The 26,424-nt window shown below is 35.0% G+C and overlaps 1 protein-coding gene across 1 annotated transcript in view; it reads right to left on the bottom strand.

The window, feature by feature from the left end:
* Window positions 1-1,559: 1,559 nt before the first annotated feature.
* Window positions 1,560-26,424, bottom strand: part of LOC108316166 (coiled-coil domain-containing protein 171-like) — a 102,856-nt gene continuing 77,991 nt past the window's right edge. Inside the window, exon 3 of the mRNA XM_017545925.2 lies at window positions 1,560-3,982. Within this exon, the coding sequence (XP_017401414.1) occupies window positions 3,755-3,982 (228 nt within the window). The 3' untranslated portion in view covers window positions 1,560-3,754. The remainder of the gene's footprint in view (window positions 3,983-26,424) is intronic.

The following is a 26,424-nucleotide window of genomic DNA, read 5'->3' as shown; positions in this document are numbered from 1 at the left end:
TATCTGTGTGGTCTTCTGGGCCAAGCTAGAGACACTGGGCAACACAGTGAGGGTGGTGTTTCCTTTGAAAGATAGACACAAACTTCACAGTTACTATTTACATAAATAGTACTAGTATGTGTATATTTTGTTTAGTCTAATCAATTCATAAGAAATCTAGATTTCAAACTAAAATATACCTTTCAAAATTATTCCTAACTGTTCAGGACAATTTTTAAATTTTTTTCTCTTAAAAAAAGTGTTAATTTTTTCTGGAAGGCAGGACTGGTAGTGCATCAAAATCATACAGACTTTGGAACTGCAGCTCTAAGCTTACTAATTCCTAGGTTCTGTGTGATCTTTGGTAGTCAGATGCTTAACATTTTTGATCCTCAGTTATTTGTGTCTAAAATGGTGATGCAAATACGTATGCTACATGTTTATTGTAAGATCATTAGTTTTGCTATGATAACTGGCATAAAACAGTTGCTAAATATTAATTAACGTCCAACTTTTATATTAGAAAACTTGTCTATAAAAAGTTCACAGTGAGGGCACAGTGGTACACATCTATAGTCCCTGGTACTCAGGAGGCTGAGGTGGGAAGATCACTTCAGCCCAGAAGTTCAACACTGGCCTGGGCAACATTGTGAGATCCCATCTCTTGAAAAAATACTAAGTGCACAGTGAAATAGGATCAACTTAACTATTATTCAGTATGGTCTACAGAATGAATTCAGGCACCTGGTAAATAAAGTAACATGAAAATAGTAATAATTTCATTAAACATTCGATAATAGTATATATCACAAATGTGAAATATTAAATGTAGTTACCAAGTTTAAAAAGAGTCAGATATTTGTTAAATTAAAGTGATCATTCTACTATTTAAAAGGTTATTTGCTTATTTCATTAAATTATCACTGAGCTGGTAATTTTGGCAATCCTAAACCTCTTTGTTTTTGTATTATGTCATTTCAAAATATGTGTATTAAAAATGTTGGCAACCCCCCTCAATAAAGAAGTGTGACTTAAGTATCAGAACAATAACTTTAAGAATTAATAGGATGGATGATATAGGTATTTTTCTAGATCACAGAAGGTTGGTAAGAAAATCCACATTCTGAAGTGTAAAGTAAAACTTCCTTTCTCCTACAAAAATATTTGAAGCCATTCTCCTGAGATATGTCTACTCTATACATCATTCTTAAAAAGATAAAGAAGCTGATAGAGCAACTGTCCTTTCCAACACAACAGAGATCTCAAATATGCAGCAATTGGTCACTAAGGTGCTTAGAAGCAGTCTAGAGTTTCTCAGATCTCCATAGGATATGTCATTAAATCTTCTCCTCCTGCTGGGTCTGACTTCTGGGAAAAAAGCATATGGTATAAATATTACTATATTTGGTAGTGAATACTAATGATTGCTCAAGAGGTTCATCCTTCAGTTTCTATGGCCTTTAGCATCTAGTTGCTTATAAATGTGACATGCTTTGATTTGATTTAATAATCTTTTTGAATTTATGGTTCAGAATTCACTGTACAAAATGTACCTGTAAAGTCAGATATCCATATATATGGAGACACATACACATTTATTTTTGGAGTTATCCCATTAACAGATTATAAAATTAAGGCAAGAAGACCAAGACCTTTCCAAGGCACATTTCAAAAGGTACTTGTTCCTCTAAAATCAGTAGGATCTGAAAACAGATTCAACACAAGTATACACACACACAAACACTTAGACATAGAGGTTACATATAGTAACAATGTTTTTCTATAGTGAGAATTGTAAAAGCTCAATGATATTACATGAACTCAAAAACTATCAATTTCTATATGAACAATATCCTAATTATTGTGTGGAACAGCAGAGAAAGGTGTTCTGAAATGTGCAGGAATTAAATGATCTGTACCCAAACAATAAATAACGTGTTCTATGTTATAATACATTTGTAAGTGAATTTCATACAGGTCATGTTACACAGGTCATATTAAAAATAATTCCAAGGAAAGAGTTAAGAGAAATTTGGTTAAAGATATAATTTCACTCCACATGAAAGCTTTCTAAAGTTTTATATAAAGCTAATTATAGTAGTTCAGTATTATAAGAACAGGATGTGTTACACTGTGTGACTGTAATACTGCTGTGTTCCCTCAGATGGCATAAATCACTTGGCTAATTTGGCTACTAACAAATAGTTAGTATAAAATCTTATTTACCATGGCCAATGAAAAAATTCTCAGCAGTTGGATACATTTGAATCAAATGTCACTGTAAAGATAAGACGAAAAAGCTTCCATTATACATTCTGTTCAATTCTAATATATCCATAATGAAAGACTCCATAATGAAAAATAATAGAAAAAATATTCTGTATCAAAACTCTTTGTCAAAAGCTATAGTTCACATCAGAAGTTAATAGCACTAGGGAGTTAAATGATTAATACAAAAACAAATTCTTACTACAAATATTCTTTTGTTCTTCACTTACCATGATGCAAACTGCAAGGATTTAACCTTTAAGGGTTAAAGAGTTTAATCAATGTCAATGTCTGATCTTCTGAAGGCGATAAAGAACAGTCTGTCTAGCGATACCCAACAGAACATCACTTTGTCAAGCCACAAAGCACCCAAAAGCTTGTCAAGTAAGTTACCAGAAACCTCTTTGTGGTTAGAACTCAGCTCCTTCCTGCTTGACCTATTATTTGATATTTGACCACTTGGTTGCAAGACACTTGCTCTTTCTAGCTGAAATGTCACTGGGGCATCTTGTCAGCTCCCCGACATCTCGGCCTGACATACAATTTTACTTTTGTGTGCTACAAGGCAGAAAATGCAGGGCAATGGCCTTGTTTTAAATTCTGTCAGCATCAAAGATGGGCGTCACTCTTGGGTCCTACCAACAACAAAAACAAAAAAGGAGTCTATTTTGAAGGTCAAAACAGCCATTACCTGGAAGTTTTTCAGCTTACACTAAATATATTACCTGTTATCCTGGTGTGGGAACTGTCCTTATGAAGTGCCTAAACATACCACAGAAATCCTCCAGCACAATTGCTCTACTTTCTTATCAAATGCAGACTTGCTAAAAGAATGAGTTTTCAATGCCTGCAGGGACCAGATTCAGCAGTTAACTTAACTTGTTCAAATGGGCAAGTGGTATCATGTAGCTCTACAAGGAGCAACCTGACCTTCTCACATTGACCAGGAGTGACATTATTGTGCAGGAGGAGAAGCAGTCACATCATTTCTGTTTTGCACAACCTGCTTAAAGTTTGCAACTAAATGCTTGTCTTCAGTTGAGCTGACAAGAGAAAAGAGGGGGCTCAGTGAACCATGGCCGGGCTGCCATGAAATGACAGGAATCATTGGCATACATTTCAAATAGCTCTCTCAATCCTATTAAAGCATTGCAGTCCTGCTTTAAAATAGACAAGTATGAAACAACTTTGATAGATAGAGACTAAAATGGCTTATTGATTTTTTTAAGTCTGAGGGAAATTACCCAAAATGTGTCATTCCTTAACATTTAAAAATATGTTACATAAAAATGAGCAACTGTGATAATAAATAAAACTTGGAGAGAAAAAAGTTGGCTATTTCCTTATTCAGGGAGACAGAGCTACCAGAATACATCAAGATATAGCACAAATTTTTTAAATCTACTGTCACTTCTGCTGAAACAAAAGTCAACTGATAAGAAAATCCCCATTCAAAACCATTTTAATTGTACTGTTAACTCTTCCTTCATTTTTTAATTTCATGAAGTCATAATCCAATCTGAGTTGGTCTTTTGGCATTAGCAGACATAGTCACTGGAGAGGAGTGAGATGATGTCAGAGCATGGGGCACAGTATTTATAAATGTCTCCTTTAAGAAAGTGTAAGTTGTATCAAGCTCAGCTTTCAACGGTAAGAAATCCCCAACACCAGTTGTGTCAGCAGGAAGAGCAGCTCTTGAAGGAGTGGAGAGATTTGAATGGTCTCGTGATCCTATCTGTGACATACAAAAGAAAAAAATAATAAACATAGAGTTGAAAACTCTCAAACAGAGCCTAAAACCATAAACAGGCAAGTAGACTAATAATCATTATAATGTAAAATGAGATAGCAATTACTATTTCAATAATCTGTATGACAATATATAAATGGTAAATTATTTTCCAAGTGTGATTGAATCCCTTATTTGCTCTTTTATGAACTTTTCTAGACAACAGGAGTTTGCCTAAACACTAAAACTTTGTATAAAACTTTGAATAAAGTTATTGTATCAAAGTGTCAATACAATAAGAGATTTTTACCTTGACTTCAGTCCACTGGCAATTTACGGAAACTGATGCTAGCATTTATTTCATTATGCTATATAAAAAGTGCCATATAATACGAAAGATTAGATTGCTTAGAAACTATCAGTATGTATGTTTTTAAAATCTATCTGTTTTACTTATTTGACAAAAGTAGCACAAAGAAAAATAAGCCAATCCCAGTGACCTCTAGAAAATGGCACACTGAGTGAGATACAAAATTCTAGTGAGAACTTTTCACCTTTACCTTTAATAATAATGCCACCACCCTGTTTTTTTTTTGTTTTCAACTTTATTATTTTAGGTTTTGGGGCATACTTGTAGATTTGTTACACGGTAATTCCTCAGGTAAGTCACTGAGGTATGGTGTACTAATGATCCCCTCAGCCAGGTAGTGAGCACAGTACGCAAGTGGTGGTTCTTTGACCCTCTCCCACTCTCCCTGCTCTAGTAGTCCCTGGTGCTCAGTGTCTACTGTTTCCATCTTTATGTCTGTGACACTACCCTATTTTGACAAAGACCATTATAAGTATTTAGAAATCACGCGTCAAAATAAGGGAATGAAAACAATTTGTTATATATTTGAGAACACTGATGGTATCCAGAAACTGTTGAGAATTAAACTTAAAAATGCCACATAATCATGAAATACTGGACAACAGAATTAACATTTTGATAAAGCTACATATTTAAGTCTTAAGTGACAGTGGTATCTAGTAGTTAATATTTAATGTGAAGAAAGTCTTAGCAGTAAAGCAGGTGTGTATTATTTTAAGACATTTAAAGATGGTAGGAAAATAGTGATCAATTGTTTGATATAATTTTCCAGATTTCCAGAAAATAAATGTTGCTGACATAACCAAGTCTGGCTATAAGTATGTCCACTAAAATTCATACTCTATATTGCAGGGTTGCTTTCTAAAAAAAAAAAAAAAAAAAAAATTTTAGTAGATCCTCTTACAGTTTTGATAACAAAATAATTTAAACTATAAGGTCTGCTTTATTATGCCATGTTATACAAAACTGTTTCTACATGTAAAAACAAGAGGCAAGCTATCACCGGCTTTAGGAAAGTATTAGAAATTCAACTGTTGTATGTGTTACCATTTTTGTGGATTTTTTAAAAACTACAACTGGAAAAAAATCAATATCTGCATCTAACACCTAGTTCAGCAATTTTCTTTGATCTTTGTTCTTTTGATTTCTTCATACTCTACTGCAGGCCTATAGCTGATGGAAATCATCTCTTTTTATGCTGGAAGTTAGAAAACACCTAAAATGGTCACTTGAAATAGTGCTATGAGGGACAAGGTTTCCCAATGGAAGGAAAAGAACTTCCAAAATCATGTGTTGACCCTGATTAGTAGTATTAATGAGGTTTTGCTTGCAGACCCTTAATGCTGGGCCTGATCATGTCAGTTCAGAACCTGAACAGAGGCATCTCATTGCATCAGAGGCTAGAGGTGTAGATGCCTGCCTTTTTTCTGCTGCTAGAATCATTTTTTCTGATTTTTCCCCCAGTGATGCGTCTGAATTAACAGGGTCATTACTGGATTGACTTTGCAGCTATAAACATTACAGTGCTGTCTACTCACTTCTCATTCTGCCAGACCTGGGGGTTAGGGGAATGCTGGAAAAGCAAGAAATGGTGGTGCCTGATTTTCTTCTTAATAAACCTAGTTATAGCCATAGGACTCTTTATTATAACAGAATATTGTCAGGAAATGCTTCAAAAGTTTGTTTTGATACATCTTTATACTCCAAGTTCTGGTCTAAGAAAACTATGTTTGGAAAATAGAGGGGTGTGCAGAATCAGTCCAAGGAAGGTCAGCTATCCACTGGGGGTATATTCTTCTTGATGTTTTAGAGAAAGGTAACTATGCCAAATTGACCAACCACTCCTGTTTTGTCAATATTAGTGATATTCGTAATTTACTCAAACCTGTATGCTGTACTTAAATCCCTTTTTGTTCTTGTGAATCCATCAAGCTAACACATTACAAAGTTAGGAAGGCAGTCCTTTAGGGAGAGTCTCCACTAACTGCTCATTTCTTTTTAATATTCTACAGATCTTAGTACCCTACAAAGAGGCCCCTGTTTTGCCTTTTTTCATCCTACTTTTTCTAATATGTCTACTTTCCACTATGTTGTCTGAAAGCACCCTTTCATCTAATATAACATTTTTTGACTAAATAACCTTGAAATAGGGTGTGATTTCCCTAGTATTTCAAACTGGTCTCGCTTTTTGCACACTATCTTCTAACCTTGTGTCCTAAACATGGAAAATAACCTAAAATCTCCAGAGATTTAAAAAAAAAAAAAAAAAAAAAAAAAAAAAAAAAAAATTAAAAAAAAAAAAAAAAAAAAGAAAGAGAGAGATATTTCCTTAAAGTCTAGTACCCCCCAAAAGATAGCCTCTAGAAAGTAAACAGAGATACTATTGTATGAAGGAAAACAAATGACTGCTTTTGCTGCTGGGATCATCTGCTGTACTGCTAGAAAAATAGCTTTTTTCATGAAATGAGGTAAAGTCTGATTTTAAGTCACTCAGTAGCTTAAAAAGAAGCCAGCAACAATTCTGGTGAAATTTTGATTTGAGAATGTAATGTTAAAATAACAAGTAAATATGGACTAGTTTTCTTTTTTACAAATATCCAGAATAATATCCAGAAATATGTAACAATTTTGTACTATTTTAATGTAACACAGAGAGTAAAAGACAGTTAAATAATTTTTTGTCAGAGAACATTTAAAGTTAGTATTCACCACCTGACGTTATATTTTAAATCTGTAAAGCCCATGGTCATATAAACTACTTTTAAAACTGCTGAGGTATTCTGTCTCTTACGTAAATCTAAATTTAGGCAGTTTTTCAAACGGAAATTAGTTACCTGAAATAAAAGCTAGGTGTCGTGTGAATCTTTATGGAAGCACTTTTATTTACTCAATAAGCTGTAAATGATTCTATTTGAACTGCTATAGTCCATCAGCTAAATACATATTCACAATACAAAATGTGTCTACTAAATTTCTACATTTAAAAAATCTTATGAAATACAGTAATTGGACACATCCAATAGCCATTTTTAAAGGCTTTAATACCTTAATTTTCTACAAATGTTTTTCAAACAAAAATAAAGCATTAGTCTAATAATAAAATAAACACCCAATAAATTGTCTATAAGCCGAAGCCTTTTTGCCAACCAAGGCTTCTGAAACTAAGCCATTTGTCTCCTGTGTAACATTTATGCTCAAGTTAAGTCTTCTAGAATTTAGTATTATAAAAAGTAAGGAAAAATGTGATTTAGTAAGCCTCAGTAGTATTGCATGGAGATTATGCTAAGCACATAGTGTGATGAAAAGAACACTAGACTGAAGATAAGCAGACTAGTTTCTCCTCACAGATCTTTTACAATCTGACTGGGTCATTTGGGACAGGTAAATTAGTCCATCCAAATGAAGGGTTGGGCTCTTTCCAGCTCTGAAATTCTACAGGTCTGCCATAATTCCATGTGTGACATCATATACTATTTACCCTAACTTTTTTGAGTGACATTAACCCAAAAATCAGTTTCCCAAATATACTTGAGAGGATATAGACAGACCATTCTTAAGGGGAAAGAATACATATTGCACACTGCACATCATTATAAAATAAAAGCCAAATAGGTAACAAGATAAGCCACAATTTAAATGATGTGGCTTTATTTAATTAAACTCTATAGTACACTTTTCATTACTTCAATCTCCATGATGATGTTTTAACCCCTGTAAATTACTGACTGCTTTTAAGTAGCCTGCACAGCTCCACACAAACAGATGAAGAAATCAAAACACCCATAAGAGGGTCTTACAGGGAGGCTCCCTTGTCATTTCTACTTTGCTTCCTAACGTACTTTTGCCACTAGAGTCTCAATACAGGTATTGATCGACTTACGACCACGATTGGTTCCAACAGACTGGTCGTAACATGATTTGGTCATAAGTTGAGTAGGCTATATGTATAGTACTGTGAAATGATGTTATAAAAATCTTTAAGTCATATTTTATCATAATTTTCTTTCATTATTGTTATATATCATAATTTCCTTTGTTCATTTTATGCCATTTGTATCATCTCTACACCATTTTGTTTCTTATTTTTATATTCGTCAGGTTTAAGTAAAACACTTCATTACCAGTACAACTGGTTTAATATTTGCAAAACATACAAAATTACAAGATACAGGTGCATACAAAAATACAAAATACAGGTGTAAAAAATACCATAGGAAACATTTTCCCAATTGCAAAACATATCAAAATATATAAACATGTACGAAACATTTTATTGGGCACTGGTGCTTGGCTGCGGATCGTTGATGTCGTCATCTGAGGCAGCAGTTGGGGTTACCAGAGTTGATTTTTTCATAAACCTGGTGAGCTGTGTCTGAATTGTATGTTTCTTTTTTTTCTTCATAAATTTCACGATACCTATGAAACACATCGTGTGCCATCCGTTCAATCCTTGCAAATTGTTCAATGTTTGGGTCCACTGCTTCGAAATGTATAAGAAGCTTATTCAGTAAAGATAAACCGTCTGATAATCCCTTAGTGGTGAACTTTTTTTCTGGCTCCTCCTCTTCTTTCTCTGCTTCTCTTCTTTCTTCTTCCTCCACTCTTTCTTCTTCCAGTTCGATTAGCTCTTCATTTGCAAGTTCTCCGGATTCTCTGTCTAGCAACTCTTCAACATCTTCCATTTCACATTCCAAAGAAGGGTCTTTAGCGAGGTTTACTATTTTTTCTCGAATCGTTTCAAGTTCATATTCACTGTCAAATCCGTCAAAATCATTAACATAGCGCTTAACACAATTTTTCCAGATGCCATTCATGCACTTTGTCGTCACAGCCTCCCAGGCAGTAGCGATATTCTTGATAAACACCAAAATGTTGTAGTGTTTCCAAAAATCTACAATGGAGCAGTCGTGGCTAGCAATTGTGGTCGTAAAGTCGAATGGTCATAAGTTGCATAGGTCGTAAGTCGATCAATACCTGTACTAGGTGTCACAAAGTTTTCTTTCTTCTAAATACTTCAGGTTAGTCCACCAAATTCTACCTGTCAATTTTCCAGTCATCATGCTGGTCTCATAAAGACACTGTAGTTTATACCGACAGTCAGAGTTGGCAATAATCACATAGTTTTCTCTTGTGGAATACTCAATTTTGTATCTGAGATATATATACTCAAAAACATATACATTCACCTTATAAATATATACACACATATATACACATGTGCATGTAAATACACACACACACACACACCTGCTATCATGCCATCCAATATTTATTCCTCATACAGTAGCTACCAATTCTTTTAGCTCCAATTACAAGCCTATAGGAATATTTTATCTATTCTTCTCCCTATAAGTCATTAAACCTTAGTACAGACTAGTTTGACTATCTTACTGACATCAAGGCATGGGAAGAAATGTCAGTTAACAGAACGATGCAAAGAAGTTGCATTAGGAAACACCCTAAGAGCCCTGTGTACTTACAGATTTGAAAAGGACAATCATAGAGGTAGAAACAAATCAGAAAAAAAGAGGTAGAGATATTAGCAAAAAACTTGATTCATACCACAACAACTCTGTCCTCAGGCAGACATTCAGCATTCTATTTGGTTCTAATTCAGCCTTGGCTACTTGTTTGATGTGGAGGATTGATTGGATCAATGGTTTTGATTCTTCATGCTTCCCTATAACCATGCCCTTGCTCTTGGCTGTCCTGTCCAGCCTCGCCTACCATTTCCTCACTTGTACTGTGCAAGCCAGGTGCATGGAACTTGAGTCCCTAAATAGGACATTCCACATTTCACACTGCCCTGCAGTCTGTCCACTTCTGCTGTTTGTTGGGTGAGTCCTCCACATTTCAAACTCCAGTCAAGATCTGCCTCTTTCATAAGCCTTTTCTGGGTCCTCTTCCCATCCTTCCCCAACCACAGCTAACTGTAACATCCAATCTCATTTTTACATTCCTTCATGAGCATTTATTTTACTATTTTTTCACTAATTTGTATGTTCTTATATTTTCCCTATAAAACTCTCAGTACTTAGTGTGATGGAACCATGACTTTGTACCCCTAGCACTTAACAGAACATCTGGGACTAAATAAAATTCCTAAATGATAAATGAGGGAATGAACAAATGACTCATATTATTACTTCATGGTTTTGGTGTTTTATCACTATTTTGTTATTTCGCACATATACAGATTATGTCCCAATTAGATTTAGCAAAGAATAATGGAAAGAATATGGGCTTTGAAGGTAGAGAGAACTAAGGTTCTAAACTTCATTCTGCCATTTACTAATTACGCGATCCTTGACAGGTTATTTAACCTGTGTGAGCTTGTACCCTTATCTGTAAAGGAGGAAGAATAATCCCTCACAGGACTTTTATGAGGATTAAATAGAATAACATACACAAAGACGCATAGCATAGAGTAGCTCCTCTTCTTCACTTCTCTTTTTACTCTTCTCAAGTGAAATAAATTCCAACTTTACAATTATAGCTAACATGTATTGAGTATTATGTCAGGCACTGTGCTAGATTTAGTTTTACAGGCATTAGCTGAATTCTCATGGTAACTTGATCAGAAAGCACTACAATTACCTTCATTCTATAGTTGAAGAGACTAGGGCTCAGAAGAGCAGAATAAATTGCCACAGGTTGCACAGCTTGGTAATGGTAGAAAGAGATGTGTCTGTTGGTTCCTCTGACTCTCCTATTTATACGCTTGACCACTACCCTAGCATGTCACCCAAAGAAGATATAGCCTCTGGCTTATTTTATATCTAGAGGCATTTCATCAACAAAATAAGGGTTCAAATAACCTCTCTGAAACTAGAAAATAAAAGTACACAGGTTGTGCTAGAGGCTAAAATAAATGTTTATATTTTGATAGCATATTTTATTGTGGTCCAACATTTGAATGACTATGGTACTTATTGGAGTAAATACATAGATCTTATGGAACTTACACAAAAATGAAAGTTATAGCCCTTTCATTGAAGGAGCTTATATGTTGTTATAGTCAAAGAAAAAAAATAGGCACTGAGTTGTTAAATTATACTAGAACATTTAAGGTTAGGCGTGGTGGCTCATGCATGTAATCCCAGAACTTTGGGAGGCCAAGGCTGGCAGATTACCTGAAATCAGAAGTTCAAGACCAGCTTGACCAACATAGTGAAACCCCGTCTCTGCTTAAAAATACAAAATATTTGCTGGGCGTGCTGGTGGACACTCGCAATCCCAGCTACTCAGGAGGCTAAGGCAGGAGAATCCTTTGAACCCAGGAGGAGGAGGTGCAGTAAGCTGAGATCGTGCCATTGCACTCCAGCCTAGGTGTCAAGAGCAAGGCTCCATCTCAAAAATAAATAAATAAATATAATTAATTACACAAGAACATTTAAACTTTAATTTTAAATTACTTCAAGATATCTTGTGTCTGACAAGACAATAAGTCCCATTTTCTTCTCCAGGATGTTTAGATTTCCTGATGTGGTTAAGGTTAGAAAAAGAGTTGAAAAATTCTCCCAAGTGGCTTTTGTTCTTTCTCTTCCTAGTGCTCTCCATACCCTGTGCTTGCAGTCTGTTGCTGTCCTGCCAATCTGGACATAACTGATAGATAGTGGCAGAAATGGCCAGAAAATGCAAAGGAAGCATTTTGCTCCTGTCTTAGAAACATACACTCCCAAACAATTCAGAAAGAATTAGAAATGTAAATATGTTTATGCATACAAATATATAAAAAGATACAAAAATCAAATAAATAAAAACAAGCATACTATATAGAAAAACACTCCTGAAAATCTGAAATGACAAACTGGTAAAAATATGTGCAACACATATAATCCCCATACAAGAATGCAAATCACTTAAAATAATGTAATTAGAAAATAGAATGAGGGTAGCATATTTATTAAGACTAAGTTCATTTGTAAGAGAAAACTCTAAATGTCATTGGCTTAAATAACATAAAAGTTTATTTCCCTCTGATAGGGCTATATAAAGTTATCAAGAATCCAGGCTACTTCTATCTTGGGCTCCATAGCCCAGTATGTGGCTTTTACCTCATGGTCAAAAATGGCTGCTCAAGTTCCAGCTAGTATGTCTGCGTTCTAGCCAGAAGAAAGGAGGATGGAGCAAAGAAGAAGGCACTGCTTCCGTTTAAAGACACTTCCTAAAATTTACACTTTTACTTACACCTCATTGACTAGAACTTATGTCATATGCCTAATTTAGCTTTGAGAGAGTCTCAGAAATGTAGTTTGTTTGTCTGTTTCCTGAGCAGCCCAGGTAACATTCAGAGGCTCTATTACCAAGAAAGAAAAAAAACAGGTATCAGGAAATCACTGCCAACCTGTGCCTCATATGCAAATTGGATGTCTGATTGGGGGAGAGAGTAGTATAATAATCAAGAAACACATGAAAAGGTGCTAAACTTTAGTCATAAAGAAATACAATACAATACATCCCAATTAAAGATTACTTTTCATATATCAGATGGGAAAAACTTAGTCTGATGATCTCCACTGTTGAGAAGAGGGAATCAGGCAAACTTATGCCATGTAGTTAGGGATGTAAACTGGTGCAACCTTTCTGGATGACAAAATTTTAAATATATCTTCCTTTGACCCAGCAATTCTACTGCTAGGCATTTCTTCTATGGCTACACTCAAAAGAGTTCACCAAGGTGAGCATACAGGTATGTTCACTGAATCATTTTTAGACAGAAAAACAAAACGTTTAAAAAATGAAACCAGAGGTCCATCAACAGAGGCCTATTTAAGTGAAGTATGACACAACCATATAATACAATGATTTAAAAATGATGTAAATATGTGAAGGCTGACATAGAAATATATCCAAGTGATAAGAGAAAGTTCAAAATGTATACATGTGTTTATGCATACATATACATATATAAATATTAATATATATATATCAAAATAAGCATAAACACACATACATGCATATCTATCCAGATTTTTTCTGAAAAAAAGAATCACAAGAAATCAAAATGTTTTACATTTATAACTAAAAACCCTTTATTAAAAGTGAAACTGTATATATTTTTACATATTGAAATACATCTATATATTTTTAGTATAATTACGGCTCTGAAATGTGTGGTCAAAATGAAAACATAATCAAAAGAAAATAATCTTTGGAGAAAAGAACTAAATTAGAGTTTGGGTAGAAAAATAAGGTCTGAAAGGTTAAATTTTTCTTTCCATATTTTTTTATCCTTAAAATTATTTGAATCATGAGAGAAAGTTATGACCTGGTAGTTCACAAAAGCAGAATTACAGCTAAGTAACAAATGGGAAAAAATAGTAACCCCTATAAGTAATCAGAAATGAGAAATAAAATATTTATTGCTGATAAAAATTAAATGTTAAAAATTATGCTATGTTAATAAAAGTGAAAACATTGTGAAGCGGGCATTCATAAATTGCTAGTAACTGTATAAATTGATAGAGCCATTAGATCTATAATTGGGCAACTGTCTTAAATGGTTAATGCCTTTTGAACCAACAATTACATTTATGATTAGGTTCTTTATATTAATAATAACAGACAAAAATTGGAAATAATCTCATATTCACCCAGAAGCATCGTTAAGTAAGCTATAGTTATGTGGTAGAAAATTATGTAGCTATAAAATTTACAGTCACAAATTTTTGGATAACATGGACAAATGCTTGGGTCTAACCAAAGGTCAGACCTTTGTAAAGAGCTAGAGAGTAGGTATTTCATGCTTTGTAGGCTATTATGTTTTCTGTTGCAAGCATTAGTCACTGCTGTTGTATCATACAAGCAGCCATAAAGGATATGCAAATGAATTAGCATGGCTGAGTTCCAATATAACTTTATTTATGGACAGTCAAGTCTGAATTTCACATAAATTTTATGTATCATGATCTATTATTATTCTTTTGCTTTTTTTCCAGTAACTATTTAAAACATTAAAACCATTCTTAGCTCACAGGCCATACAAAAACAGGTGGCATGTAGGTTTGGCCCACAGGCTATACTTTGCTGACCCTAGGGCTAGACTATGTCATGAAAAAGCAGTACATGTAATTATATATGGTGCTTGTTTTGTGGTATTGGAATTGTTTGGGGTTTTTTTCTCTGTTCTCTGAGTTAGGATTAGGATTTGTATTTTTCCAAATTACCTATAATAAGCATGTTTTACTTTTATAACTGAAAACCCTTTATTAAAAATGAAATTGTATATATTTATATATATTGAAATACATCTATATATTTTAGTATAGTTATGGCTCTGAAATGTGTGGTCAAAATAAAAATGTAATTGGTTAAAGGTCGCAGAGGATAAATCTTCAAATAAGTGTTTTGCATGTTTTGAAAAGATTTTGATCTAGCAAAGAACACTCATTTCAATGTTTTCAGTTACCTAAGTCATATTTATAATTTTACATTGAGTAAACACCTACACAAATAATGACACTGAGTAACTTGTTCCTCTACTCTGCACAAATGCAACTCCTTATGCAGAGTGGCTACTTACAACTTGTGTGACTTCATTTTACTCCCAATAGCACTTCCAGCTGCCAAATTACGACTTCTGTGGTCAAAATGTACATATGTCACACTCTCTCTGGGAACTATTAGGCAAAAGTTTTCTGACCACTATTTCATTACTGAAGAATTTCCTCTTAAAGTTATAAACTTTTTTATTCAATGTCAAAATTTTAGTAATAATCTGGAAGCTATAAACTTAGACCTCATAGCAATATGTTTTTCAAGGAGTGGAATTACTGAGCAGGCACTCAAGTAAAGAAGAGCAGAGGAAGGAAAGAATCATTTAGAATTTCAAGTAGTTTGAAAGAAATGACTTTCCTAAACCTTTCTAACAATATAAGTATCTGTCAATCACACATCTCAGCAACTTTAGCATTAAATTCTCATTTTACAATTTGAAACCCATTTTTTTTGCCTGCCCCTCCTTTCCACTGCAGTTTTAGGCCATGTTCCTTCATTGCTCCATTATATCACACCTAAAATCCTTAGCAATGCTTCATGGAATGCTGCAAACTGTCTTTATTTCCCCACTGACCATGGTATAAGTTCTATATTCCCCAGGGCGGTGGATCCTTTGAACAATTCCATAGCAGGGCCTTTCTGGAGGGACTGGCTATCTTCAGTTAAAAGAATGTAGTCTATTTCTTAGGGAGAGAAAGGCACTTCAGATGTAAGACAAATCATGTGATCTGGGGGTTGTATCTGCGGAATGCCTTCAAATCACAAGCACTGGGGCACATGTTCTAAAACAAATCACTTTGCTGGCAATGACATTTTCTTTACATGATAGTCAGGAATGTTATTTCTGATATAACCACACCATTTCCAGCCATCTCAAACCAAATCCATCCCTAGGGAGAAAATCTTATGTAACAGTAAAATACAGCAAACACACAATTCCAAAATAATATACCCCTAGGCTATATTTCAGGAATCAACTCCCTACATTATCAATTCCATATGATAAATTTTCCCTATGCTTGCATAATACATATATATCTAAATCCATATCCCCTCTTAGTATCCTAAATTAGCTCTATTCATTTATTTTGTCAGAAAAAATCTATGGAATGCCTATGATGTGCCAAATACTGTTCCAGGTACTGGAATACAACAGTGAATTAACCAAATAAAAATTCCCTGTTTGGAAGATTATTTATTAGACCTTAACTAATCTTCATCCTGATCCAGTTCTCCTTAAATTATAATCTGTTGAGATACTATGAAACCACATAATTGCTACTTTTATAGGATAAGCTTTGATGCACAATAGCACTGGAAGTTTCCCATCCTCATTATTCTGTGGATACAAAGTCCTAAGCGAGTCAAGTTACCCTGGACCTTCCCTGTCCTGCTCATACAAGCTTCAAACACCCCTGTAAACTCCCCATCAAGAGCTGCTTGGTGTCTGCAATCCCTCTATCAAGGCCTACCTTCAATGTATTAGAGGGCTCGCTAGGCCATAGGTGTAACTAAGCTAATAAAAATTTTGTTGCTAGGCTAATAAAAATTTGGGGTGCCCATCCTTCTCTTTCTGTCATCTGAAAACTGTGACAACTCTGAAACCCAGTGTCTTGCAGTGTCTGTCACAAAACATTTCTTTAGCTTCTACCTGTAGGCCCTTTTCCTAGGAGAACAGATGCCAGTCCCTAGGCCCGCACGAAAGAAAGGTATTAGTTCGTTCTCTCCACTTCACATCTCCTCCTCTGGGTGCCTGCCCATAAAATCTCCACTAGTCCTTCCCCAGCTGCCAGAGCCCTCATTTAAATTAACTCTTTAGAATCTGCACACAGGTTTTTCAAAAAGGCCTAGACTTGTTTGAAATGTAGTCTGTGCTTGGAGTAGGTTGTCCACTAGATAATAATTTTGACATAGGTTTCAAAGCTCTTTGCTAAGTATTTTTCATCAGTTATTTGTCTCTTCACTTTCTCTGACGTAAATGTACTTTTAATTTTTGTAAACAAGCCATCTCTTCAGACTTTGATATTTACTACTTCATCTCTTCTTTATTGTATATTTGCTTGTTATTCAAAAATATTCAAATTTGTAATTATAGATGAGAAAAATAGGAAAGATGAAACTTTTAAGAAATATTAATAAGCACAGATAATGAATCAGCAAGTAGTGTGTGGGACATAGGCAAAATCCATATGGTAAGACATCTTACTTTTATAGATAGAAATGGATGGAAAGGCCACATCATAAGGTAGAGATATGCCACCTCTAGTTAATGTCATTCTTAAATTGGCCCTATAACTGCAGATAAAACACAAACTATTCAGTAGCCTCAGTAGCAAATTATAGCCACTGGCCAGGCATGTTTGTCCCTGCATCTCTCCTAGATAGCAAGTGTGTGTAAGTGGCTTCAGGCACCTTCAGTCTTCCAAGGCTCCTGTTCCAAACCTCAACCCTGATCCTCATAACCTCACAGAAAGTGAAGAGGCTGATGCAGCAGAGAGAGACAGGGCACATGAACACTGCATAACCAAGAATTCAGGTTATGGTCCTTCCCTCTGCTTGCTCCCTGCTGCATCTCTTCTTGCTTTTTACTGTGTGCTTAATTAATTCAACAAACCATGTGATTTCAATATATTAATTTGTGACACCTTCTGTTATGACCTCTTGGATAACTTGACTGGTAGTCTTCTTGGACACTACAATCGCATTAAAGTAATATCTCATAAAACAGCTTTGCTCTCCAGTACTAATCAAAATGCTGATCCTGAAGCATGCTCTGCTTTCTCCTATCTTGGAGCCACTTTTGCATGCTGCCCTTTCTATTTAGAAGGAAGGTCCTTCATCAGATTAACTCCTCTGTTTGTCAAGGCTTACCTCAGGTATCACCTTTCCCCCAAACTTTCCCTGCTGTCTGTCACCTTGCACAATATAATATAATACCCCACCTCTGTGTTATTATAACATCCCCTAAACACTTTTATAACAGCACAGTATCATGGTCTTATGTTTGCTTAGACCTGCATTATTCAATATGGTAGCCACATGTCACTATTTAACTTACCTTAATTAAAATTTAATATAAAATTAAATTAAAGATTAAAGTTCAGTTCCTCAGTCACACTATCTATATTCCAAGTGCCCCAAAGCCATATTTCTATCATCACAGTAAGTTCTAATGAATAGTGCTGGGTTAGAGTGTTCATTCCTTGAAGCCACAGGTTATTTTGTTTGCTTGTTTCTATATTACAGTGGCCTGCACAGTGACAGGTACAGGGCAGGTACTCTATATACCTTCCTCTTGTGGAATGAATGAAGAAATGGATGAGTGAGTTAATGGACTTATTCTAGTCCATATTCTAAAGAAAGTGTATAGGGCATCTTTTAATATTAAACTCCTCTTTCTGCAAATATGTTCATTTCACAGAGTTTAACTTCATTTTCTTTAATTCCAACTTTCTTCAATTCCTCCTTTCAAAGTGTCTGAAGTTTCAGAAGGGAACTTGCTGTTCTTTTCTGTGTTAATCTTTATTGACCTTCTGGTGGCTGTAATTATTGCATTTTACCTTAGACCACTAGAAAGAAAGAAGCCTATGACAAAAGATAAGAGGAAAGTTATCTTGGCCAGTGTCCATTCTCAAGACATTCAAACAGGAATCCTAGCTCCCTAAAGCCTGATTTTCTATATCAGAGGAAAATGCATTGCTTATTCTACTGCTTTGCCAATTTTCATACTCTCTTGGGAAAAAGATTCTATTATAAGCTAAATTTTGAGTAAATCTAATTGTTTGATGTAAACCTTCAAAGTTTCCTTTGAGTTGAATGTCTATCTGCTTGGGCAAAAAAGGGGAAAAGAGGGAATTTACATTCACTTTGCTAAACATTAGCATCTTTTGTTCAATCATTTGAATGCAGGACAGTTGGGGGAAACAGCTTAGAGAACAAGAGTTGACACATACAGTGTAAAATCTTTTAAGGTGCTTGGATTCAATGAGGGAGAAAGTGAGACGGAACCATATTTCAGCTTCCTAACTGTGTTCCGGTCTGTGGGAACTTTGTGACAGGTCTCTGTCTCTCAGCCACACTTGACTGGCTTCTGCTGACATTCAGCTGTCAGATAGCAACCCTTTACCAGGCCCCTAACATGCTCCACAGCTTCACCCAATTAACTCGCTTTCACTTGACACGGCAGCAAAAAGCTTCATAATAGGTGGTCAAGGTGCATGGTGTCTGCCTGCCCTCGGACTGCTCACACACAGCAAGATGTTTAACAACTTTTCTTCTTGCCTATATGCTCAGAACTAGTATGACTACAATTTAATCATTCCATATATTGAATTGGACAGGAATCTAGGAAATATTATAGTGATGCATTAAGCTACTCAAGAAAAAAAAAACAGACCTCTAGGTGACTAAAGTTAAATTTCAAGTCAGTTCTTTAGGCCCTACTGAGAGAAAGATTTGATTTTTAGATTACCAAAATTTAATATTAACAATCAATTTATAGTCAATTTTTCCACTATATTATTAATAATAGTATTGTATAAAGACTAGCCAGCATTAGAAAAGAGCATCTGACAAGTAAAAGCAGAGAGGTCTAGGCACATTGAAAAGTATGGAATTCCGTCTCCACTCATAAACATGCACTTTTGGACAAACTCAACAATAATTATTCTGTAAATTTTTGTCATGCTACTGAGGCTTTCAGATAAAACACATTGTACTTGACTATATCTTTGGCTAGGAAATAAAATTTTCATACTTTTTTGAAAAACAATCTAAGTATTTTGCACATTTTCTCTCACCTCCCAATATGTTCAGATCTAAGCATATAATCCCTTTTCATTTATTTGCACTCTGAAAATTTTAGTTATTTAAAAAATCAATGTTATATAAAGAAAAGGAAAAGTAATATAAACTACACTGCCTTCAGAAACCTAGCTGTGTGATAAAGAGGCCACAAAATGTTAAACATAGGCCTCTTTGTTACTGACTTCCAAATGCAGAACCTTATAGTTATTAAGAAAGAATTATGATTTCAATTTCAAGTATCCTATCAGTAATCAAAGCTGAAAAACTAATTACAGGATGCAGAATCCTAGCCTCCATCATCATGAACTAATTCCAGCAGATATTTACCACTATTTCACATTAGGCAAAGCACAGTTTGACCATAACTTGCTATTCTATGAATCTGAGAAGATGTTCCAAGCTTTTAAAGTCAGGTCTCCAAGTAGGAGTGCTTTCATGACATGCCTTCAAATTGCAGAAAATCTTTCTTTACATAAATGCAAATTTGTTATATTGAACACTGCTCACTTTTTACCAGTTCAAGGAAGAAAGAGATCTTGAATGAATTACTAAGTAATTAGGAAATTGCCCTGCATCAATTTTAAGTCGAGCCACATTTTTCATCTAAATCTATCTAGAATATAATCCTTCTCTATCTCCACTGTTACTGTCCTCACACAGATAATTCTCACTTCCCACTTGCACTACTTTAATATCCCTTATTATTATTTGTTATAAGTATTTATATGTATGTCTGTTTCCTCAATAAAGCTATCAGATCTCTGAGAGAAAGCACCTTATCACATCTTATTAAAAATGTAATATAATATAGTGCTTACGAGCAAGGATTTGAGAGGATTCTGGAAAGATGGCACAGTGGTAAGCACCAGGAACCACCTAGACAGCAATTGCACTGGCAGAATCTATCTGATGAAACTATTTTGGAATTCTAGAGTCTACTAAAGGCTTGAAACTTCCAAGGGAAGGCTTGGACAGTAAATTGTGATTAATTTCAGCTCTTAGCACAGCAGCAGCTATTCATCTCCCACTCCCAGTCCCATGACAGACACAGGCGCAAATGTTCTTGGAACAGCTTGCACATAACTTGGATGAGCCAGGGTAGGCAAAAATAACCTTGTTCTCCAAATATCAGGATCTATGCTCTGATTGTTGCTTCTGGTCACAGAGGTACCAAAGGGCAGGTGACCATTATTGTTGCATCTCCCCACATTGCTGCAGGCCCCTCAGCCTCAGCTGAAGTGACATCCAGGGAATTTAAAGGGCCAGCATCCTTTCTTCCTTCCTCTTCATCTTTTTCTTTTTCCCCCTTTGGGGCCAGACATTAAGGACTAAGATTTGAAAGCAACTACATATATGAGGAAAATTACAAAGTGACCACATGAGCCCAGGGAAAGCTGCAGATCCAGAAAAGACCTGAGAAGACCATAAGTTTACATCTCAGGCTGATCCTTGACACACAGATAGCTAAGCAATTTTTTTTTTAAATCAGAAAACCCTAAGAAAGGGAGAAAATCTCATTTCCAGAGTTGCTATATTATTAGATTCAAATGTCCAGTTTTCCACAACAGCAACAAAAAATAACAAAGCATACAAAGAAACAGGAAAGTATAGCTCATTCAAAAGAAAATAATAAATCAATAGAAACTATCCCTAAAGAAGATTTGATGGCAGGTCTCTGAGACAAAGACATCACAATAATTGTCTTACAGATGCTCAAAGAACTAAAGAAAGATGTAAAGAAAGTCAAGAAAGCAATATCTGAACAAAATGGAAATATCAATAAAGAGATAGAAAGCCTAGAAAGAAACAAACAACAACAACAAAAAAGAAATTCTGGAGCTGAAAATTAAAATAACAGAAATAAAAATTTCACTACAGTGATTCAAAGGCAAATTTGAGTAGGCAAAACAAAACAAAACAAACAAAAAAAATCAACAAGAAAAGACCACAGAAATTACTGAGGCTGAGAAATATAAAGAAAAAGGATTGAAGAAAAGTGAATAGAGTCTAAGGGACCTGTGGGATAACAACAAGCAGAGCAACATATGCATTGTGGAGCTCTAGAATGAAAAGAGAGAAAGAAAGGAGCAGACAGACTATCTAAAGAAACAATGACTGAAAACATCCCAAATTTGATGAAATACATAAACATCCAGAAAGCTCAATGAACTTCAAGTAGGATGAACTCAAAGTGACCTGCACCAAGACAGATAAATGAACTGTCAGAAAACAAAGACAAAAAGAAAATCTCAAAAGCAGAAAGAGAAAGGCAACTAGTCACATACAAAGGATCCTTAATAAGATCATAAACAGATTTCTCCTCAGCAACTGGAAGTCAGAAGGCAGTAAGCCAATATACTGAAAGTCCTAAAAGAGAAAAAACTGTCAACCAAAACCCCTATATCTGACAAAATGTCCATTGAAATTGAGAGAAAAATTAAGATATTCTCAGATAAACAAAAGTTCAATGAGCTCATTACCACTAGACCTTCCCTGACTGAAATGCTCAAGGAAGTCCTGCATGGTGAAATGAAAAGACACTAGCATAAAGCTGTATAAAGACATAAAAATCTAGAGACAACAGATGCTGGAGAGGATGTGGAGAAATAGGAACACTTTTACACTGTTGGTGGGAGTGTAAATTAGTTCAACCATTGTGGAAGACAGTGTGGCGATTCCTCAAGGACCTAGAAATAGAAATTCCATTTGACCCAGCAATCCCATTACTGAGTATATATCCAAAGGATTATACATCATTCTACTATAAGGACACGTGCACACGAATGTTCATTGCAGCACTGTTTACAATAGCAAAGACCTGGAACCAACCCAAATGCCCATCGATGATAGACTGGACAGGGAAGATGTGGCACATATACACCATGGAATATTATGCATCCATCAAAAACGATGAATTTGTGTCCTTTGTAGGGACATGGATGAACCTGGAAACCATCATTCTCAGCAAACTGACAGAAGAGCAGAAGATCAAACACCGCATGTTCTCACTCACAGGCGGGTGTTGAACAATGAGAACACATGGACACAGGGAGGGGAGCACTACATACTGGGGTCAGTTGGGGGAAAATAGGGGAGGGACGGTCGGGGGTGGGGAGTTGGGGAGAGATAGCAGGGGGAGAGATGCCAGATGTAGGTGATGGAAAGGAAGGCAGCAAATCACACTCCCATGTGTGTACCTATGCAACAATCTTGCATGTTCTTCACATGTACCCCAAAACCTAAAATGCAATAAAATAAATAAATGGAAAAAAATCTCAATAAAGATAAATCCATGAGCAATTATAAAACATATCATTATTATAACAGCTTGTAACTGCAATTTGGTTTTCTACATGATTTAAGAGATTAATATATTAATAAAAACAATTATTAGTCTAAAAGTTAGTCTTATTGTAACTTTGATATGTAACTACACGTTTTGTTTTCAACACAATTTAAGAGACTAATGCATTTAAAAGAATTATTAATTCATATTATTGGGCATACAATGTATAAAGATGTAATTTTGTGACATCAGCAGCTGAAAGGAGTGCAGATGGAGCTATAAAAGGGGCAGAGTTGTACATTATGAAGTTAAGCTGGTATAAATTCAAATTAGAATAACTTAAGGATGTTAAATGTAATAATAACCACAAAGAAAATATCTCCAGGATATATACAAAAGAAAATGAGAAATAAATTTAAACATTCAACTACAGAAAAATAAACACGAAATTAGTAATGCAGGAAATGAGGCACAAAAAGGCCATAGGCATATAAAAAACAAACAAACAAAAATGACAGGTAAGTCCTTTCTTATCAGTAATTATTTTAAATGTAATTTAAATGCAAATAGTTTAAACTTTCCAACAAAGACAGAGATTGGTAGACTAGATTAAAAATGTAATTCAACCATATGTTATCTACAAGAGACTCACTTTAGATCCAAAGACATATATAGATTGAAAGTGAAAGGACGGGAAAGATATTCCATGTAAATAGTAACCAAAAGAGAGCAGGACAATAATAGTTGGAGACTTTAATACCTCGCTTGTCAATAATAGATAGAACAATAAGACAGAAGAGAAGAAAGAAAATAGAGAATACAACAGATGAACTACACCTAACAAAAATATGTTAAAACACTCTAGGCAATAACAACAGCATATATATTCTTCTCAAGTGCACACAGGACATTTTCCAAGAAAGACCATATGTTAGGCCACAAGTTTTCTCAATAAATTTTAAAAGATATATATTATACAAAGTATCTTTTCTGATCACAACAGAAAGTACTTAAACATCAATAACAGAAGTAAAACTGGAAAGTTCACAAAATTGTGGAATTTAAGCAACACACTCTTAAACAACCAATGGCCCAAAGAAGAAATCATGAGGAAAATTAGAAAATATTTAGACTGCTGGACAAGGAAAATGTGGCACATATACACCATGGAATACTCTGCAGCCATAAAAAAATGATGAGTACGTGTCCTTTGTAGGGACATGGATGAGGCTGGAAGCTATCATTCTCAGCAAAATAACACAAGAACAGAAAAACAAACAGTGCATGTTCTCACTCATAAATGAGAGTTGAACAATGAGAATACATGGACACAGGAAGGGGAGCATCACAAGCTGGGGTCTGTTGGTGGGGAATAGGGGAGGGACAGCACGGGTAGGGATAACACGCGGAGAAATGCCAGATATAGGTGTTGGGGAGATGGAAGCAGCAAACTGCATTGCCATGTATGTACCTGTGCAGCAATCCTGCATGATATGCACATGAACCCAAGAACCTAAACTGCAATAAAATATATATTAAAAAAAGAAAGGAAGAAAATACTTAGACTGGATAAAGAAAATGTGGCACATATACACCATGGAATACTATGTAGCCACAAAAAAGGATGAGTTCATGTCCTTTGCAGGGACATGGATGAAGCTGGAAACCATCATTCTCAGCAAAATAACGCAAGAACAGAAAAGCAAACACTGCGTGCTCTCACTCATAAATGAGAGTTGAACAATGAGAACACATGGACACTGGGAGGGGAACATCACATACTGGGGCCTGTTCAGGGGTGGGGGTTGGGGGAGGGATAGCATCAGGAGAAATACCTAATATAGACGACAGGATGATGGATGCAGTAAACCACCATGGCACATGTATAACTATGTAACAAACCTACACATTCTGCACATGTACCCCAGAACTTAAAGTATAAGAACAAAATATAAATTAAAAAAAAAAAAAACTTAGAAATGAATAAAAATGAAAATACAACATATCAAAACTCACGAGATGCAGTGCTAAGGGAGAAATGTATAGCTATAAAAGCTTACATTAAGAAAAAAAAGATCTCAAATCAACAACCTAACTTTACTACTTAAGAAACTAGATGAGAAAATACTAAAATGAAAGCTAGCAGAAGGAAGAGGGAAAAAATTAGAACAGAGATAAACAAAACAAAGACTAAAAAAAATAGTTAAAAAAAATAGAGAAAAATCAATGAATCCAAAAGTTGGTTCTTTGAAAAGACCGACTAACTTTTAGGTAGATAGGCAAGAAAAAAAAATAAACTCAAATTATTAATATCAAAAGAGAAAGTGGGGACATTAGTACCAGTTCCACGGGGTGGGGGTTGGGGGGGCAATTTAAGAGAGTATTATGAACAATTGTACTGACAAATTGAACACCCTCAATAAAACAGACAATTTCCTAAAAACATAAAATCTGCCAGGACTAACCAAAAAAAAAAAAAAAAAAAAAAGGAAAAGGAAAAGACCTATAACTAGTAAAGAGATTGACTCAATAATCAAAAAGCTTCCAACAAGAAAAGCCTAGGACCAAATAGCTTCACTGATTCATTATACCAAACATTTAAAGATTTAACATTAGCCCTCCTCAAACTCTTTCAAAAAATTGAAGAGAAGTAAACACTTACAAATAAATTTTATGAGGCCAGCATTACCCTATTACTAAAGCCAGACAAAGACATCACAAGAAAAGAAAACTATAGGTCAATATCCCTGATGAATATAGATTCAAAAATCCTCAACAAAATACAATCAACTGAATTCAACAGCACAGTAAAATGGTCAAACACCATAACTAAGTAGATTTACCCCTGGGATACAAGGAGAGTTCAACATACAAAAAACGGTTTATGTGATACACCACGTTAACAGAATGAAGGCAAAAAATCACATGATATCACAATAGATGCATAAAAGCATTTGATTAAATTTAATACTGTTTCCTGATTTAAAACTCTCATCAAAATAGGAATAGAAGGAAATTATCTTAACACAATGAAGGCCATATATATGAGAGGCCCAGAGTAAATATCGTACTTAATGGTCAAAGAATGAAAGCTTTCTCTTTAAGGTCAGGAACAAGGCAAACCTGCCTCCTTTCACCACTTGTATTCAGCATAGTACTGGAAGTTCTAGCAAAAGAAATTATTCAAGAAAAAGAAAAGGCTCTCAAGTTGGAAAGGAAGAAGCGAAATTATCTCTCTTTGCAGATGATATGGTCTTACATGTAGAAAACCCTAAAGATTCCACACAAAATACTATAAGATCTAATAAATGAATTCAGCAAACTAGGAGGCCACAAAGTCAACACACAAAAATCAGTTACATTTCTATATCCTAACAATAAATGATGTGAAAAGAAAATTACAAAAACAATTCCACTTAAATAATGTCAAAAAGAATAAAATACCTAGGCATTAACTTAACCAAGGAGGTGAAAGATTTGTACAAT

This window comes from Cebus imitator, unplaced genomic scaffold (genome assembly GCF_001604975.1).
Source record: "Cebus imitator isolate Cc_AM_T3 unplaced genomic scaffold, Cebus_imitator-1.0 Scaffold183, whole genome shotgun sequence".
NCBI classification, from domain to species: domain Eukaryota; kingdom Metazoa; phylum Chordata; class Mammalia; order Primates; family Cebidae; genus Cebus; species Cebus imitator.
This window is presented reverse-complemented; position numbering and strand designations above follow the sequence as displayed.